The sequence below is a fragment of the Cucurbita pepo genome, chromosome LG03 (assembly GCF_002806865.2).
Source record: "Cucurbita pepo subsp. pepo cultivar mu-cu-16 chromosome LG03, ASM280686v2, whole genome shotgun sequence".
Lineage (NCBI taxonomy): Eukaryota > Viridiplantae > Streptophyta > Magnoliopsida > Cucurbitales > Cucurbitaceae > Cucurbita > Cucurbita pepo.
Window position 1 is genome coordinate 748,521 of NC_036640.1, and position 18,549 is coordinate 767,069.

Sequence of the window (18,549 nt, forward strand, 5' to 3'; positions counted from 1 at the left end):
TCATAATTACCATATATTATTAAATATAGCCCTTCATTTAGGAAATACAAATATCATATAAAATAATTATATAAAATATAAACATCGCAAGTTGTCATAAAGAATAAGTTCATGTATCTATTAGATTCATGAATAATTGCATTACATTCCCCTCTCTTAGGCTTGTATTAGAATTTATTTGGTTCACCACTCTTTCTTTCTGATACATAATTATTTTGATTTATTAATGTTTTTTTTATCTATATACAGTGTTGTCTAGAACGGTTGAGAGGTAATGAGTTTGAGCATCCTTTTGTATTTGTTCAGAGTAATTTTGTCGAGAGAGATTTTGAGATTAGTTGTTACCCATGAACGTTAAGAGAATTTTTCTCTAAGAACATGGTAAATCATAAACATTTTAAAAAATTCTAGAATTAAAGAGGAAGATGGGTTTAAAAAAAAAGGCAAAATATCCGCGTGAACTTAGAAAAATTCGGTTCATTTTTCAAGTAATTATACCCAACTAATATCAAAGGGTAAAATACATATATATGACAATCACCTTAACTTGCACATTTTTGTTACAAAAACCATATATACTCTCTATCTATATTCTATAAACAAACGCAAAATGGAGCATAGAAATGCGCATGACTTGATGATTTTTGTGTAAATATTGACGATCAGGCACCTTCAAGTGCATTCAATCAAGCTTTTGAACGACCGCCTTTCATACTCGTACTCGTACTCGTCCTCGTAGTATATTGGCTGACAAACGTTAGGGAGCGAAGATGAGCCTCATTATAGTCGTCTAGTCGGATTCCTGTCGTATCTTCTACCGCCATTAAGCTTCCTATCAGAATCTCTGTTGATTCTTGGAGGAGTACTGGCAGATCCAGGAGAGCTGTGGGGTATGTTTGAACCTGGGTCGTATCTTTGGGAAGCTAGATAAGATAAAGCTGTGACAACATCGGCGATCACAGGTCGCATATTTGGCTGCTCTTGAACACACATTGCTGCAACTGCAAGAGCCTGATACAAACCCCTTGAAGGGTATTGGCCACTAAGCATTGGATCTGCCATTTGCGCAAATCTCATACGGTCTTTAAATAATGGTCTTGCCTGCAATAAAAGGATTTGTATAATAAATCAGACATATCTTTCCAGTCTCGAGGTTTCCTGTACCAATCTATTAGAAGATAAGCATCGAGAGAGAGGAAAAAGAAATCACATACTGAACAACATTTGATTGGTATAATGTTAAATAATAAAAATATATAGATATAGTTCCTAAGGTGAGATCCCACTTTGGTTGGAGAGGAGAACGAAGCATTCTTTATAAAGGTGTGGAAACCTCTTACTAGCATACGCGTTTTAAAACCCTTGAGGGAAAGCACCAGAGGTGAAGGTGTGGAAACATCTCCCTAGCAGACGCGTTTTAAAAACCTCAAGGGGAAGCCCGAAAGGAAAGGTATGGAAACTTCTCCTTGACATACGCGTTTTAAAAACCTTGAGATGAAGCCTATATAGGACAATATCGGTTAGCGATGAGTTTTGGCCGTTACACCTAATGATATAGTCATATATAAGACAAATGTCATAATTTAAAAGACTGATGTGATGTACCATAGTAGCTAACATGGCATCAGTTCAATTTAGGCAATATATCATATTAATTTTCTTGTGTTGTCATGTCAACTCTTTTTATTATTTATCTGGATAATTAGTATAGATGATTATATTGCTATATTCATAGATTATGTGAGTTGAACAAAACAGAAAGAAGGGACTAAAATGATAAAAGTTGTAACCTATAGAGACTATCAAACACCCAACCTATTTGTACCTTTCACCTCCTAGGACAACTTTTACCAGATATGAAAGATGATAAATTCTTTTGACTAGTGTTACCGCTGAAGTTGCATAGAAACGAAGAACATGAAGTCCTAGAATTATCAGACCATTTAAGCCAAAAAGTGATGTACATATGGGAAAATGTTAGATCTCTTACCCATGAAACCAGATTTTGCTCCCCTGCTGCTCTTGAATCATCAATTGCTTTCCTGCCTGTTATGATTTCTAGAAGGACAACACCAAAGCTATAAACATCTGACTTGAGAGTTAACTGACCAGTCATTGCATATTCAGGAGCACAATATCCGTAAGTGCCCATAACTCTGGTAGATACATGTGTATTATCCCCAACAGGCCCAAGTTTGGCCAATCCAAAATCAGACAGCTTGGGATGATAACCTTTATCAAGCAGAATGTTGGAACTTTTTAAATCTCGATAAATAACTGGCGGGCTCGCTTTGTCGTGCAAATATTCCAACCCTCGTGCTGCCCCAGTAGCTATTTTCATTCTTGTATTCCAATCTAGTACTTTTGTACCAGGTGAAATGTCTGCAGAAGAAGATAACAAAGAGTAAGCAGGGAATTTTCTATGCAGTAAAAGTATACAGAGCATGTAGAAATTTCTATACCATGTAAATGGTCATCTAAAGCTCCTAGACGCATATATTCATATATAAGAAGCCTTTGATCTCCATCAGCACAATAACCAATCAGATTAACTAGATTTGGGTGATGAAGTAGGCTTAACATCAACACTTCAACGAGAAATTCTCTGTTCCCTTGCAACCCATTGCGGTCAAGTTGTTTGATTGCCACAACCTACAATGAATGAAAAGAGTGATTTCAAGTCCTGCGTCCAACTTCCTTTCGAAGTATGACAAACTAAAAGGGATTAATCTTTGAGCAGCCTTTGAACTGTGAAATAATAAGCTGAAAAAATTAAACTAAATCAAAATTCACAACAAGAAAGGGATGAGGCATACATATATGATAATTATACAACCAAATAAACCATCGTGGTATAAGAAATATGACCGACCTGATTGATGCTTTCTAAATTTCCTTTGTAAACTCGACCAAAACCTCCCTCTCCCAATAGACAGTCTGCCCTAAAATTCCTGGTAGCAGCTGCCAACTCCCGGAATGAAAATATCTGTGCCTTGATAGGATCAGATCCTCCACCTTTCGAGGCTTCACTGAAGGAGGAACTTGTCTTTAGTTTCCCTGCAACATGAAAAACAGATCAGACAAAAAATTTCCGAAAAATTTATAGTAGCCACTGGACTTGATTCATATGATAGCAGTAGCCCAAAAGTATACTGTCAAAACTTGTCTACAGACTGAATAAAAAGAAATTCAGTATCAGTTGATAGCGAATAACAGAAATCAAGGAAACTCGTGGACATGATATACTCCAAATTAACAATCAGTAAATATGTCAGGATGCGATTGTGTATTCTGGATCAATGCGCAATAGTACTTTGCTATATGTAAACTGGAGTCTTGAAATCGCCATTATATTGAAGAAGTTAGCATACAGCTTCGATGAGAGCAAAATTCAAACTAGATTTAGAAAACCGGATGTCTGATTGAAGTACCGTCAAGCTGGATCGTCGATACGATCGCCATAGAGACGTTTAGCAACCATAAATCTCTCAATGTAAATCAGACGTCCAACAATTTCTACTAAACATGAACCTGGTTTAATTTTATACTCTACAGAAACGCAGTTCGTTTGAAAATCAATGAGCAAACAAAATCCATCGCTAATCAAGTTCTACAGAAACCAAAGTCAAAGAAAGAAATGAAAAAAATGAAAAAACTCGACCGAATCCATCCGAACGAAGTGGATTCCAAATACGACCACAGTACAGTTAAGCGAAGGAGTAACAGATTAAATCAAACAATAGAGCAAGAAATAGACGTACCTGAAGCAGCTTTGATTGGATCAACTCGACTCTTCTGAGATTCCAACTTCTTTAATTTCTTGGACCTGACTTTCCTATTTGAATTTCCAGAACAAGGAATCCAAATCATGCTTAATTCAATCTCCTTGCGCACTCTTTGATGAACTTCCACAGCAGCATCCAACCAAGAAGAGGAAAACAGATGGCCTAAAAGTATCCAAAAGTTCTGCAAATCCAAAACCAATATAAAAGCCACCAGTTTAGAAAGCTCCGAAGAACATGAATCAGAAATGGCCTTCAGCTGTCTCCTTGAAATGTTTAGTTTGTCTTTTCCCGTTTACTCTCTCTCTCTCTCTCTCTCTCTCTCTCTCTCGCCAACATATTTTCTTCTTTTTTTTCTCTTTCAAGAAAATTAGTTATTGGCTGAAGTTCGGACGTTTAAAACGATGTCGTATTAATCTGATTCTCAAATTCTTTTCATTGGGCTATTTTAGTTTATTGGGCCCGCTTTGGACCTTGGTGGGCTAATCTACACCCACCGACGTGTCGTATGGGTCATTTCCATTCTGTCGGAGTAGTTGAGATCACGTTGAATTAAAATATTGTTTAGAACCTTCATTTGACAGCCAACGTGGCATGTATTTATTTATTTCTCTTTTTTCTTTTGCAACAAACGTGGCATGTATTTAGAAAAAGAAAAGGCAAAAATATCTGATCCAACCTCTTAATAGTTGACCAAGAATATACACCATATTATATTTATTTCTCTCTAAAACGTAAATATCGAGTATCTATTTACTATTGTTCCCATTGTAATTTATTTAATTGTGCAAATGATCATAAATAAAGTCTATAATCATAAATAAAGAATTTTAACTACCATTTAGGTGCGAGGTTTTAGTAAATATTCTCATAAAAGGTGTCCAATGATTTACTCGACTTTTTTGAAACCACAAAAGTACTAGGAAGGACTCCATGATTCAAAAGGAGAGGAGGAAAAAACAAAGCTATCTTGTTGGTTTGATGTCTACAAAACGTAACACTCATTGGAAGTGCTTGAAAATTTGCTCAACTAAAAGCAGCACAATGAAGAGTAGTCACTACTCTGTTGCAACAAACCATACACGTCGAAACTATGGATGTTGAAGACGAAACGACGTACCGATATGGATGAGCAATAGGCACGACGATATCTTCAAAATGATTTGGTGTTTCGTCTCCACATGTTGGCTGCCTTCACTCTGCTCCACAAGTGAATCAATCCATTTGCTTCTATTCTTTTGGGCTATTCCATTTGAGGAGCTACATGATTTGCATTTCCAAGTGAGATATCATGATTGTGTTTTCCTTCATACGTAGTGATAAAGGAATCTGGATCCTCCGACGCTCGTTCGACGTACTTGCGCGCTTTGCATTTGAGACCGGTACATCTATAGTAACTTCTGCAAGGTGAAAGATTACGTGAGATCGGCTCCGGACAGATATATAAGCAACCAAGAAAAATTTAATAGCAGAACTTGTTGGTGATATACAAGCCACTAGGTTGGTGATGCTCATGCAGTCTGTAAAACGCGTCTTCCACATCTTTTTAAGAAATGTTTTGTTCTCCTCTCCCACCGATGTGGGATCTCACAATCCACTCCCTTAGGGGCCTAGCGTCCTTGCTGGCACACCACCCGGTATCTAGCTCTAATACCATTTGTAACAGTTTAAACCTACCACTAGCAGATATTGTCCTATTTGAGTTTTAACTCAAGGTTTTAGAAAGTATCTAATAGGGAGAGATTTCAACACCCTTATAAGGAATGTTTCGTTCTCCTCTCCAACCAATGTGGGATCTCACAATCCACCCCCTTGGGGGCTAGCGTCCTCACTAGCACACTGCTCGGTGCCTAGCTTTGATATCATTTGTAACAATTCAAGCTCACCACTAGCAAATATTGTCCTATTTGGATTTTCTCTTATGGACTTCCCCTCAAGATTTTAAAACGTATCTGCTGTGGAGAGATTTTTTACACTCTTATAAGGAATGTTTCGTTCCTTTCTCCAACCGACGTGGGATCGCTACAGGTTTACACCTTTTGGCTGACAAATTTCGTTGGGAACTTCTTAAAAACTAGAATTTGTAGAAACAAGAAGCTCAGAAGAATCTCCATAGCAACTAGCATTAGAGGATACAAACAGTAATTTCAGGCGGTAAGGATGGAAACAAATAAACTGGAATAATGAATATGGTAATAACCAAAATGAAACTGAGTTAACGCAGATCTTCAAGTCCTTACCGAGGGTATAGATTTCCCTTTACAACTTTCTGCCCATATTTTCTCCAACGAATGCCTTTGCCAGAAATCTCGATATCAGTGGAGCCTCGAGCCATAGCATGGTGCTCATAAACGCCTTCAATTGATATATCAGCTTCATTTGTTGGATTTTTGCCACCCCTGAATTGCAAGATGAACATATAACTCATAAGAACATGAACTATAGGAGCAAAAAGAAATTATAAGACAGACAAGCAAGCAGACTCAGATGCCAAGTTCTTTTTACAACTATAGGAGCAAAAAGGCAGCTTTGTATAATGTGACCATAGTTTAAGTAGCTTTCTCTTACCTTCTTTTACTTCGCAATTTATCACCTGTGGATTCAAGTCCTTTGCTTCCTTCTTCACATTCTACACTTAGACCGCATGAATTATCAGAGATTCTACATCCACCATGGACTTCTCTAACTACAACTGGATCAAAGGGTAATGTAACTCTGCCTTGACAAGTTTTTTCGATGTGATTCTCGAGCTGGCTTTCACTACCTTCTATTTGCCCGTTGAGGTAATAAAGCCATAGCTCCGGATTAGTATCTCGTACCGTTCCATTTGATATCGAACCTTCCCCTTGTGTCCCTGATGAGTTGAGCTTTAGAGGCTGAGGCTTTGGGTGGTCGTGCTCACCTTTGTAAACAATTTCAGCAATCTTCCCATCCAATGATCTCTCAACCTTTTTCTTGACAGGACAACTTGGATGTGTGCACTTGTAATAACTCCGCGGATACTTGCTTCCCTTAACTTGCTTTTGTCCATATTTCCTCCAATTATATCCGTCATAAGAAGGCTGAGCACAACTTACTTGAGAATGAAGCAATGTTGGATCCTCTTTGCTATAATTCAACGTCACTCTTGAGCTTTCAATAGATTGGCTGTTTTCAACGGTGGATGTGATGTTCTGGGGAAGATTTGAGGTCAGTGCAGATTGGACATTGTCTTTACCTTGATTTGGACATTGAATACTGTCCTTATCAGGTGGATGTGGTAAAGAGTTTTGCAAATTGGTGTTCCCCTGGTAAAAGAGAAGCCAGCAGCAAAGTTATGCAGATTCTCAAGTGCTCAAATCTTCTCTTTAAAGAGCATCAAACAGATAAACTGAACCATACTCAACCAACAAAGAAATAGAAGTGATTATCAAGCTACTTACAATGTGTGACAGCTGAGAGACGGTCCGTTTCGATACATGCTTCGCCAAAGGTTTGAATAAAACAGTGGTTTTGCTGTCTGATATGGCAAGATTATCAGATGAACTACGAGAGATCGTTTGAGGGGCGGTTTCCAAAATTTTGGCCTGAAAATGTTGAATGTCACATAAGGAGGTGCAATATTATGAAATAAAAAGTACTATAGAAGTAAATTATCAGAGGAACAAATCACCATGGGTGATGGAGCAGGATTGTTCTTCAGCTTAAACCTCACTGTCTTCGGTCTTATGGCAGCAACCTTGGTTGTTTCTGATGTCATATTAGGTGGAGAACTATTGAAGGCACACGCAAGGATATCAGAGAATGACTTAAAACTAGAACATGTTGGCCTTGACGCCACCGGTCTGGCAATAACAACTCTCTCCACCGCTTTATTGTCCATGATGCACAAGAAATCACGTTTTTCTCAGAAAAGACACGCCTATGAACATTCAAGAAAACTTTGATAACCAAATAATTGCTTCCCAGAATGCGGTATCCAATAGCTTTGAAAGGACCCAACAAAGAATCAAGCTGAAGGCTTGAGCAATGGCTTTTCTACATTGTTTGTGGTCAAACGAGACTCCATACCCTATAATTCATGGAGAAATGTAATTACATCGAAAGCGGGTCAGCGCCATTTATGAAGTTCATCAAGTATTACAGAACATCACAGCAGTTTGGATCATTCAAAGCATAACAAGAAAGCTTCCTAGTCTGCCAGAACAGTTCATAACTCCCAGCAAAGGATATCTCAACATTTGAGACAAGTTTGTCAAATGTTTCAATATGATGAAGCTATAATGAATACATTAACTGAAACACACAATCAATAAGCATTATAACAATGGGAAAATCCAGACACCAGAACATAACCCTCTTGTTGTTTGCTTCAATCTAGAATCATACTAAAAGAAATATACCAAAACCCATATTTAAAATGACTTCATCAAGATCTAAAACTCCAATTCCAACGAATTTACGAATCCTTGAGGAAGGGGGAAATAGGGAACAATCGATCAAAAGTACTCAAATATCAAACAGAAGAAAACCAGGGCAAAGACAAACCAATTGCTTCAAGCCCATCCACGGAATCTCGAACCACTGATTCTCCGAGACGATCTTCACTTCAAATGGGATTATATGAAAGTGGGTTTCCTTAGCAGATGATTTCAAAATGGAAGACGAGAAGAAACCCCATTTGCTGAAACAATCTGAAGAAGACGAAGAACAGAGAGCGGAGGCGAGTGAAGGAGAAACTGGTGGTCACCGCTTTCATCGTGGAGGAACAGATTAAAGGGGTGGCGGGCGATAAGCAAGGGGGGTTTTGGAGATTGTGGGTGTGGGGGGTTTTAGTTAGTTGGGGGTGGGGGCGAAGAGGAAGAGCGGGGAGTGGCCAATCCCGCCAACTGAAATTCTACTGAGAAGAATGGTAGTTGAATTGGGCGATGCACGTGCTGCTGCTGCTGCGAAGGGAAGAGCCTGAAGAAGCAATGATGATAATTTGGTTAAATGAGCTTCCATGTTTACACACGGACTGCCTGGCCATGAAGTGAGGTTTTGGAATACCCCACCACCCAAATTATTACACCCAACACTCTCCACATCTTCAGATTATTCTTTTAATTGTTTAAATCTCGTTTTGAGAATTTTCAACGAACGACAAAAAAAAATTACATTTATTGAAAGTCCAAGCTCATTATGGATTTATAATCTAAAAATACTATTTTCAAAAATACTATTTTCATTGGTAATCAAGGATCACTTATTGAAAGTCCGAGCTGATTATAGGTTTATAATCCAAAAATATTATTTTCATTGGTAATTAAGGATCAAAGTAGACAATATCATACCATTATGGAAAGTTGTGTTAATCCAACATAATATCAGAATCATGCCCTAAATTTAATCTAAATTTAACCAGGTTAATAGAATCTAAAAGAAATTAAGGAGAGGGGTTAAAAAAAAAACTTNCTCGGAAATGGGATTGTGGGGACTCTTCTTATGAGAATTAAATTCCAATAATAATAATAATAATAATTTATAATTAAAAAAAAAAAAAAAAAGAACTTCATGCGTAAAAGTTATACATTATTCATTTGAAAACGAAATTTTAATAGAGAATCTAAATTGGTCCAGTTTTTACCACCCAACTCAGTGTGATCAATAATTCCCACGTTCAAAGAAGAACATTTCTAAAAAGTTATACTATTTTTACCAATCTATCTATATCTATACTATAAAGAAAGCATGCGAAACAAAGAAGAACACAGATTCCATTGAATTTCCATACAAATTTACAGACCTTCACCTGAATCTCCCCGTCTACAATCATGAACATCATAAGATGAAGAAGAAGAAGAAGCAAGGTAGGAGCAGAGAGGTCAATACACAAGCAAAAATCACTATTTAATTGGTGCAAGAATGGTATAGACCAACAGGAATGTAACAATTACAATTGCACCTGCTAGAGTAAACCTTGGACTAGTCCACAGCATCAGATTTGATCTCTCTGTTCTTTTGATGGGATCTACTTCTTCAGACAATGGATAATCCGATCTTCGCGGATTCCAGCTTACATATTTGTTTGGAGAGAAATCCGAGAAGATCGTCTTTTTCCCTCGCTTTCTGAACTTCGACCAAGCCTTGTCCCAATCTGTTGAGGGCTTATCACCTGATTCACATAATTGGTAATCAATGATGCAAAGAGTAATTAGATACTTGATATGATTCAGAAAATTGTAATTCAAATTTCTGCCTGCAAATATCCTTATCATCACCCTAATACTGAGGACAGGCCAATGTAAAGTAACATGGGAAACAATTACTTTATTTAGGCTATTTTCAAACAATAACTGTTTAACCTCAATGTTAAGCATCAACTTGATCTGCATTTGATATTGAAAAATTCAAATAGTTAGCTTACAAACTAGAAGAACTCGAGTTACTCAAAATGGTGTCCTCGTGTAAGGGCTCGGGATGTTCAAACATACCTTTCAAGTATTGAATTGAATTCTCTAGATTGAAAACTTAAAATAATTCAAAACGCTTGTTTTCTCATGAAAATAAAGGACAAAGCCTCAAAGATTTCTTGTTTTTATTTCTTAAAAAGGAAAAGATTCAAATTTACAAGTTATGTATGAACCAACTTTCCACTCAGGACAACAGAACCTCTACATATATTTTAAGTAATATGATATTACCCACTTTCATAATAAGCCCTAGTGATTTTGCTTTTGGTTTCGCCCAAAAGGTCTCATACTAATTGAGATGATTGTCCTCAATTAAATTCATACATTTTTTTCCTTTTCTAGCCAATGTGGGACTTTGTTTGTACTCCTAACACTTGGTAATTGAAATCTCAACTTCTTTTGAGAGCCTAGAGCTTGAAAAGTGAGCTGATGATACTCAATATAACTAGAACCAATCAATCTCGCATAAGATAGTAGGACGTATAACTCTTGATCATTGAGTAGATGGCACTCGTTCAGAATCAAGGAGACAAGAGAAATGTTGTTGTGCAACAAGTTAATACATATTAAGGAGAATTAGTAGCTTTATAATTGGAAGTTACATGCCTTTATCTGGGCGATCAAGAGCAAGCTAAAGCATATTAACGCTTTGAAAAGCAAATTGATCAAGAGATTAAGAAGGAAATTGCTCGTAATTTTTGTATACTCCAAGTGAGTTTTTCCTGTAATTTGGAAGCATTCTTGCTTTTATCGACTAGAGAATTAGTCAAAAACCTTCATCAGCGAGTGACTAATACTTAAAAACAGATGAATCAAATCCTAAACCTAATTTTAGACGAAACGGAAATCTAGATCTCAACACCAACATGTAACTCCTACTCCATTCTAAGTACCTCCGATCTACTCAAAATGGCGGGAGAATACGAAAAGCATTTCTCAACACTAAATTACTTTTATCCTTTAAGACATTTCGATTACTTCCTTAAACCAGAGTGTTCAATGGATTCTTGCCTCTCTCCCCCACAGCTCAAACTAAAATCCAAAGTAGCTAGAGAGGTCAACAACGAAGCAAAACTCATACTCAAACTAAAAATCAGTAAAAATAGAGAAAAGAATACCGATGCCATACGTTTCTGATCATCATTATCGTCATCTTTTCGTGGATCTGTAGGCCTTCTCCCTGAGCACAGAGGAACCGCCGGCGAAGAAGAAGACGGTGAGGACGCAGATGATTTTTGTTTGTTTCTCGAGAAAAAGTAACGAGGTGCGATTACGGTTCCGATTAGCATCGCGGCAAAGATTCCAATTCCAGATTGAAACCAAGAATTCTTTCCTTGGTCTGCATCCACCGATTCACTTCACTGGCCCCCCTCAGTTCGTTCCTTCTGATATCCGTATTCGGTGAACTTGCAGGCCTCAGAATCTGCCACGTCATCCGAATCATCGTCTTTGTGGGCCCGTAAGATCCCACGTCAACTAATTTGGGCTTTTCTTATAGTATGAATTGGGCCGATCCGTCCAGCTTCTCTCGTTTCTGGCCCAACTAGTTATAAATAGATTAAATTCAATAAATAATTTTAACAGACATGATTTGAAATATCGAAAATGGTTTTAAATTCTTTATCTGAATCTTTTTAAGTAATATAATTAAAATATTTTTTTTTAAATAGAACGATAATAACATTAATAAATTATTATATCATAAATGTTAACTATCCATTTAAATTTCAATTCATTTTCAAAATTGTCGGTTAAAAATGTTTGTAAAATTATATTTAAATTGTAACATTGTGTTAAGAAGATTAAATTTGTATATAGTTTCAATAAATATGTTTATTTGGTTCGATTTCTAATAAAAAAAATTAAAAATTAAATGATATATCGAAAAAAAAAATTACAAATTTAATATAATTCCACGAGTCAATTAATACACATTCTCTTTATAAAGTGTAATTTTTTAAAATTACTAAATTTAGAATTTAACATAAATAAATAAAAACAATCATTAAAGAAAGAAGGGAACGCTTTAGTTAAAGAGGGAAAAGGAAAGAAGAGAAAAGAAAAAAGGTGATAAGACATTTATGACCCTACCCATTGCCTTCTTTGGCAAAACACGAGCCACTCGTGTTTCACTCTCGCGCCTCCGTTCATTTGGCGTTTGCTCGTCCATGTATGTGCCGGTCACCGGTGGCGCGCCCCGTCCCTAAATTGTCGTTTCAGGAAAAAAAAAAATATTAAATATTAATCACAAGTGGGATATATTTCGCCACGTGTCGATCATTACAGGGGTGTAGAAAAAAAGTTGGGCGAGGCTGTTGGGCCCACCCACTCCCAAATCCAATATGCACCACGGAAAAACAAGTTGGTTAGTAGATAAATCTCAGCCGTTGGATCCCGTGGTCACGGTAATGTCCAGCGTGTAAATCCAACCTTTAGAAATAGCTACTGCTTTTAATTTCATCCGTACTTAAAAATATATTTTTTTTTCTTCTAATTAATTTCAAATTTTCATCAATATTGAAATTAGTATCCTAACTATTCTAAATTAATTAATCTCGAAAATAAAAAGTGAACGAAACTCGTATGAAAAGATGTAACACAAACAGAGAAGGTAAACTATATATATATATATATAGATCTTTTAATTTAATATAATAAATTATTATGTTTTAGTTCTACTTAAGCTATTTTTTTCCAAAGTAATTTAATTAATTTTAGAAATTTTCGTTAAGTGAGACATAAAATTGTAATTTTAATTTAAAAATTGATTTAATTTAAAATAATGTAATAATTTTTTTTTTATCCCATAACGACAGAAGTACGAGAACGAGCGAGCGGGACAGGGACGAGGAGGTGGAGTCATCGGGCACTCGTGGTCGAGAATGACTCGCCGGTAGCTTTCCCAAATCTGCGTGGGCCCCACTTTGTGCCCGATTCCCGATTTATTAGGCCACCTAAATGTTGAACATCGCCAAAACATCGGCCTCGCTGTCCCCTTCCTCGTGTCGCATCGTTTGAATTTTCAACGGAGATTGAAAATAAATTTGTTTTTTTTTCCCTTCATTTATTAAACTAAAAAATAAAACAAAAAACCATTTATTCCACTTTGAAATCCAACATATAATTTATATTTTGTCTATTTTGAATTTTATGTTAAATTAAATGTCTAGCATGCAATTTATATTATATTTTTAAATAGATTTGTTGAAAATTTTATTTCTAATATTTTTATTTTAAAAAAAGACATCTTTCTAACTCTCAAATAATTAAATCTTAATTAAGCATAATTCAAATTAAATAAGTGGTAAATATGTTGTTTCATACTTAAAAAAAAATTAATTTAATCTAATTTAAATTAAACCTATAAATTAAACAAAATCATAAATTAATTAACATTAAAGAGATTTAAAAAATATTTCATTTATTAAAATCGAGAACACTTTTTAAATATGTATTTGAAATATTCATTTATTAAAATTATTTATATTTGAAATATACAAAATATAATTTTATTTTTTTATTAAATCATTTTAAAAATGTAGTTTTTGAATCATCATTGTTTATAAATTTTAATGATTTATCTAAATAAAATTAAATTTAAATGTCCATTAGTTTTGTAGGTTTATTTATTTATTTTATGTTTAATAAGTGTATGAAAAAAACAATTGGTTATTCTTTAATTACCTCTAATTCGATTTAGCATATGTCAATTACATATTAGTCATCTTGTTCAAGGTAAAAAGTTAGAATTATTGGCGTAATGGATCGTAACTGATATATACTGTATTATTTGAGGTTGAAAATAAAAATAATACATAGACGTGAAAAATTATTTGATACAAAAATTAGATTTAACTTTAAATATAACAAATTTTATTTAATTAATTTTAGTTAGGTATCCACTCGTTTTTTTACTGGTTTAATTGTGAAAATTTACTATAAATACAAATTATTTTTTTTATAGATGAAAAAAATTTGATAATCCATTATTATGAAAAAGACAGAATAATGAAATTTATTAGGGATTAAATCTATTAAAAAAATAATAATTGAACTAATATGAATATAGATCAAAATATAAATCCATAATTTTGGGACGACATGACTTTTTTTTTTAAACAAATAAGTAAATAAATACACATTTAAAACGGATATTCCCCGGTAGGCGGCGATTAAATCGTTTCAATCGAACGCTCCCTAGTGGCCAACAAAACGAAAGGCGTCAAATTTCGCTCCACAAGTTCTCATTTCACACCTTGCCCGCCATTGTTACCTTCCTCCGTCTCTGCTCCGATTCAGCCTTATCATGCTCTGATTAACCACATGAACTCCAACGCTTCGAATCCACATACTTCTATGGCGACTTCCTCTGCTGCAGATTCTTCTGGCAAGAAGGTTCGTAAGCCCTACACTATTACCAAGTCCAGAGAGAGTTGGACCGAAGAGGAGCACGATAAATTCCTCGAAGCTCTACAACTGTGAGTTTCTTTTGTCTGTTGCTTGCAATTATCTATGATTTTTCGTCTACTGATGTTCGTGTCTAATTCTACCTTCCGAAAGCAACATCCATGTACGATTTGTGTTTTTCTCTGAACTGCCTTATAACTTCAGACGGAGCTTCATCTTCCTTCTAGATTGTAGTTCTCTTGATTCTGCTTTGTTGGCGAGACTGTGGTTTGAGGATTTAACTTCGAGTTTTCTTAACTGTGATGGTTTTGATTTTTGTGTTCCCGCTCTTCGTCATACCACATCGCATATTTTTGTCTCATCTGATTTTTTTCGCATCAACATTATGGAGCTATGATTTTAGTGCTCTTTAATTGGAGTTCTACGTAGGTTAGTTATCAGTTGACGCGGAATCAGAGTGTTGAAAGCTCTGTAGTTGTGGTTTTTCCATCCTAGAATCGAATTTTTAGTGGCAATTTTACGAGCTTGAGATATTGAGATCCACTAATCCAGTAACTGAAGAAAATTGGATGAGAAAATTGAGATCCGAACATATGTCAAATTTTCAGGTTTGATCGTGACTGGAAGAAAATTGAAGATTTTGTAGGTTCAAAGACAGTTATTCAGGTGAAGAATGGTCGATTGGTTTGTTGGAGCTTTTTATCTTTGATTTCTTCCTACAACATGTTCTTTACCCTACAGTCGATGCTGCAGATTCGAAGTCACGCCCAAAAGTATTTTTTGAAAGTCCAAAAAAATGGAACAATAGCACATGTACCTCCACCTCGCCCAAAACGCAAGGCTTCACATCCTTATCCACAAAAGGCATCCAAAAATGGTACAACAATCTGATTCATGAGCAAAAAACAAACTTCAAAGCTCCCAATTACTGACGTACTTAATTAACTGCTATTCAACAGTTTTGGTACCGATGCAAGCGTCAATGGCTTATCCTTCTTCAGTTAATACCCTAGCACTTGGATATTGTCCATGGGAGGATGCATCGATAATGATTAACCCTTCATCCAACAAAGTCACTCATCCACAAGATGAATTTACAAATCTTCACAGATCTGAAAGTACGTATATTTATCTCCCACCCCTAAAATTTTCATTCAAGTAGACTGGCATTGAAAATTGGACTCTCAAGCCCTTACCTTATTACATGGCATTAAAATTCAGCTGAAAATGCGTCAGAAGGGACACCAATGATCAATAGCAATAGCCTCAATGTTATTGGAAGCCCTGATACGGGAAAGCAGGGAAAACAAGCTCCTATGCTTCATGGTAACATATTCCAGTTTGGTTATAATACAGTGTTATGTCAGTGAAAAACTAGGCCTTAGAAGTAAAATGGCGATCTAACTTCTTATTTATTCGTTATCCTGCAGGCTTACCAGATTTTGCAGAAGTTTATGGCTTCATTGGGAGCGTTTTTGACCCAGAAAGTAAGGAGCATGTGAATAAACTCAAGGAGATGGATCCTATCAACTTTGAAACGGTGAGTTTGAGAATCTGGGATTGTGTCTTTGGCTTGTACTTCCAAGTATAGTTAGTGTGAGATCCTACATCGGTTGGGGAAGAGAACAAAACACCCTCTCCCTAGCAAACACGTTTTAAAAATCTTGAGGAAAAGTCCGAGAGGGAAAGCCCAAAGCAGACAATATCTGTTAGTGGTGGGCTTGGGCCATTACAATTAGTGTCTATAATTGCATGTAATCAGCTAGGCTTCACCCTCGTGCACATTTAGCAATCATATTCTGCTTGTTTATATTGCTTCTTAGTTGAACTAGCAATCATGCTGATCATTAAAGACTCCGGATTAATGCATGTTAAAACACCATTCTGGAAATTATGCAAGCATTTGCTCAAAGCTACAATTGGTGATATGCAGGTTTTGTTGTTGATGAGAAACCTCACTTTTAACTTGTCCAGCCCCGACTTTGAACCACTTGTAAGTATGGCATACTTCTATTCTCCAAGTACACATGTCTGTTTCTACCATGTACTTTTCTTTCTCAGATGCCATGCCATGCCATGCTTATATCTTGTGCCCGAAGCCTATGCTTTGCATGGTTGTAATGTCAAGTCACGGTTTCTCTTTAGATTTGCATAGGGCGTAGCTTCTAGGACTTGAAATGAAATTATAAATTCCCATTTTATTGGTAGAGTGGATTGTGAAACTAGATTGCTAATTTATGCTGGTTAACATAGGGTTGAACAAAATCTATTTTCATGATGTCCAAGCTCTTTTGCATGTTATATTTAATGGAAACGATTCTAAGAAACTGACGTTGTGTAATTCCCACATTGAAGGAAAACATTCTGAAGGCTCTGGTTGATACTCAGTTTTGGAATTGAATTGTAACTTATTCTCCCCTCATGGTTAAGCATTCGAAAACGTTCTAAACGGTTTCTATGTCGACTAAACTGATTTGTTTCAGAGGACCGTGTTGTCAACCTATGATGTGAATACAAAAACAGTGGCAGTCGCTGCAGGAGTGCCTACGAAGAAGCACACCGATGATATATCCTGTTGAATTACCTACTACCTAAAACTACCTCATTCCCCTTGTATCAGCTCTTATCTACTCTGCCTATTACTTGTCGAAGTCAGCGTGGTGGAAAGCCCAAACAATGGCAGCCGCCAGCCCGGGCTGTTAGAGAAGATTGTATAAAAAATTGGTCTCCACTGATTCTTTTGAGGCCTTTATGGATCCTCATCTTGGCACCTTATCAAGGCTCATATTTCACTGGTTTGGCCTATAACCAAATGTATATTTTTGTAAGATCTGTTTGATGAATTTTGTCTTTTGCTAATAAAAATACAGCCCATTAACCGTTTGTGAGGCTGCATATCAATCGGGCTGTTGAATCAAAATGTGGCTCGATCTCAGAGTGGTATTGGTCGATAGGCGATCATCTTGTGCTTGTACTGTTCAAAGTGAGTGTAAATTGTTCTGATTTAAATTCATTACCTTTTTTTGTAGGCTGTTTTTTCCCCCAAGCAACCTGAAAGAATGAAATGGGTTAGTATTTATAGACGAAATGTGTTTCTAGACAGTCTTCCTTCCCTTCTGGCGACTAATTTTCTTCAATCAATGTTTTGCCTTTCATTAATGGAAGAAATATACTTTGATATCCCAATTAGAAGAACTATACTTTTTAGTTAAAAATAAAGAAATTTAAAAAAATTCTAAATTTAACAAAGAGAGGTAGACGTATGATGTTTGGGTCTGTTCGACTTAAAATTTCATGGTGGGTCATTTTGTATTGTTTCGATTATACTTTCGATAAATAAAATGTTTGAAAGAACAGTTTTATATCTAGTAGGTTTTAGTCGACAATATGATAATTGAAGCTTTCTCAACAATCCATTGCCGTTTCTCCTTCTCAAAACTATCTTCCTCACTTTTTCTTCTATAGATGGGATTGTTTTTCTAATCACCTCTAATGCGGATTCTTTCTTGGGTATATGAGTCAGATGGGGGAAGATTCATTAATCACGAGAATCATCTAGGTATATAAACGAGTATCTTTGACTTCCATTTGTTTCAAGGGGGATTGATTTGACCAGTGGTAGACAGATAACGATTTGGATTGAGTACAAAGATTCAATGAAAATGATTGGGGTGTGAATCGGGTACTCGTCGATTAGGCCTCCAAGTCCTCTTCTTCCCCAATTTACCCCTCCAAGCCATTAAATTGAATGCATGTTGGTTTCTTTACTTCTACCGGGCATGACTCAATAGTCCACATTGTTGATTGGTTGCAATTCAAGACCTCTGAGTTTCTTCTCTTGGTGACCGAACCCAAAAATGAGATTTTCATTTTATGGCATTTTTTTAACGATCTGAAAAAGAAAAAAAAAAAAAAAAAAAAAAAAAAAT

The 18,549-nt window shown here is 35.9% G+C and overlaps 4 protein-coding genes across 8 annotated transcripts; 1 reads left to right on the forward strand and 3 right to left on the reverse strand.

Moving 5' to 3' along the window:
* Nucleotides 1-462: 462 nt before the first annotated feature.
* LOC111790808 (probable serine/threonine-protein kinase PBL7) lies at nucleotides 463-4,123 on the reverse strand. Of its 2 annotated transcripts, XM_023671870.1 has the most exons (5): nucleotides 3,762-4,123; nucleotides 2,873-3,057; nucleotides 2,463-2,652; nucleotides 1,991-2,382; nucleotides 463-1,101 (listed from the first exon to the last, which is right to left on the reverse strand). In XM_023671870.1, exons 1-5 carry the CDS (start codon nucleotides 3,868-3,870, stop codon nucleotides 781-783), a joined length of 1,197 nt encoding a protein of 398 aa, XP_023527638.1. In that variant the 5' UTR covers nucleotides 3,871-4,123; the 3' UTR covers nucleotides 463-780. The 2 variants fall into 2 exon arrangements, with proteins under 2 accessions (XP_023527638.1, XP_023527639.1); XM_023671871.1 differs by lacking the exon at nucleotides 3,762-4,123 and having other exon boundaries at nucleotides 2,463-2,763; nucleotides 2,873-2,965.
* Nucleotides 4,124-4,645: 522 nt separating this feature from the next.
* Nucleotides 4,646-8,886, reverse strand: LOC111790807 (WRKY transcription factor 44). Its single transcript, XM_023671869.1, has 6 exons — nucleotides 8,310-8,886; nucleotides 7,435-7,833; nucleotides 7,205-7,348; nucleotides 6,351-7,069; nucleotides 6,023-6,181; nucleotides 4,646-5,182 (listed from the first exon to the last, which is right to left on the reverse strand). The coding sequence occupies exons 2-6, from the start codon at nucleotides 7,642-7,644 to the stop codon at nucleotides 5,026-5,028; spliced, it is 1,389 nt and encodes a 462-aa protein (XP_023527637.1). The 5' UTR covers nucleotides 7,645-7,833; nucleotides 8,310-8,886; the 3' UTR covers nucleotides 4,646-5,025.
* Nucleotides 8,887-9,495: 609 nt separating this feature from the next.
* LOC111789979 lies at nucleotides 9,496-11,595 on the reverse strand. Of its 2 annotated transcripts, none has more exons than XM_023670725.1 (2): nucleotides 11,343-11,595; nucleotides 9,496-9,915 (listed from the first exon to the last, which is right to left on the reverse strand). In XM_023670725.1, the coding sequence occupies exons 1-2, from the start codon at nucleotides 11,500-11,502 to the stop codon at nucleotides 9,647-9,649; spliced, it is 429 nt and encodes a 142-aa protein (XP_023526493.1). In that variant the 5' UTR covers nucleotides 11,503-11,595; the 3' UTR covers nucleotides 9,496-9,646. The 2 variants fall into 2 exon arrangements, with proteins under 2 accessions (XP_023526493.1, XP_023526494.1); XM_023670726.1 differs by having other exon boundaries at nucleotides 9,735-9,915; nucleotides 11,332-11,589.
* A 2,797-nt stretch (nucleotides 11,596-14,392) lies between these two features.
* On the forward strand, nucleotides 14,393-17,708 carry LOC111791678 (protein REVEILLE 8). Of its 3 annotated transcripts, none has more exons than XM_023673123.1 (8): nucleotides 14,393-14,691; nucleotides 15,229-15,286; nucleotides 15,362-15,497; nucleotides 15,580-15,738; nucleotides 15,842-15,946; nucleotides 16,051-16,160; nucleotides 16,554-16,613; nucleotides 16,976-17,235. In XM_023673123.1, the coding sequence occupies exons 1-8, from the start codon at nucleotides 14,537-14,539 to the stop codon at nucleotides 17,018-17,020; spliced, it is 828 nt and encodes a 275-aa protein (XP_023528891.1). In that variant the 5' UTR covers nucleotides 14,393-14,536; the 3' UTR covers nucleotides 17,021-17,235. The 3 variants fall into 3 exon arrangements, with proteins under 3 accessions (XP_023528891.1, XP_023528889.1, XP_023528890.1); XM_023673121.1 differs by having other exon boundaries at nucleotides 14,395-14,691; nucleotides 17,104-17,708; XM_023673122.1 differs by having other exon boundaries at nucleotides 14,396-14,691; nucleotides 15,374-15,497; nucleotides 17,104-17,708.
* Nucleotides 17,709-18,549: the final 841 nt, after the last annotated feature.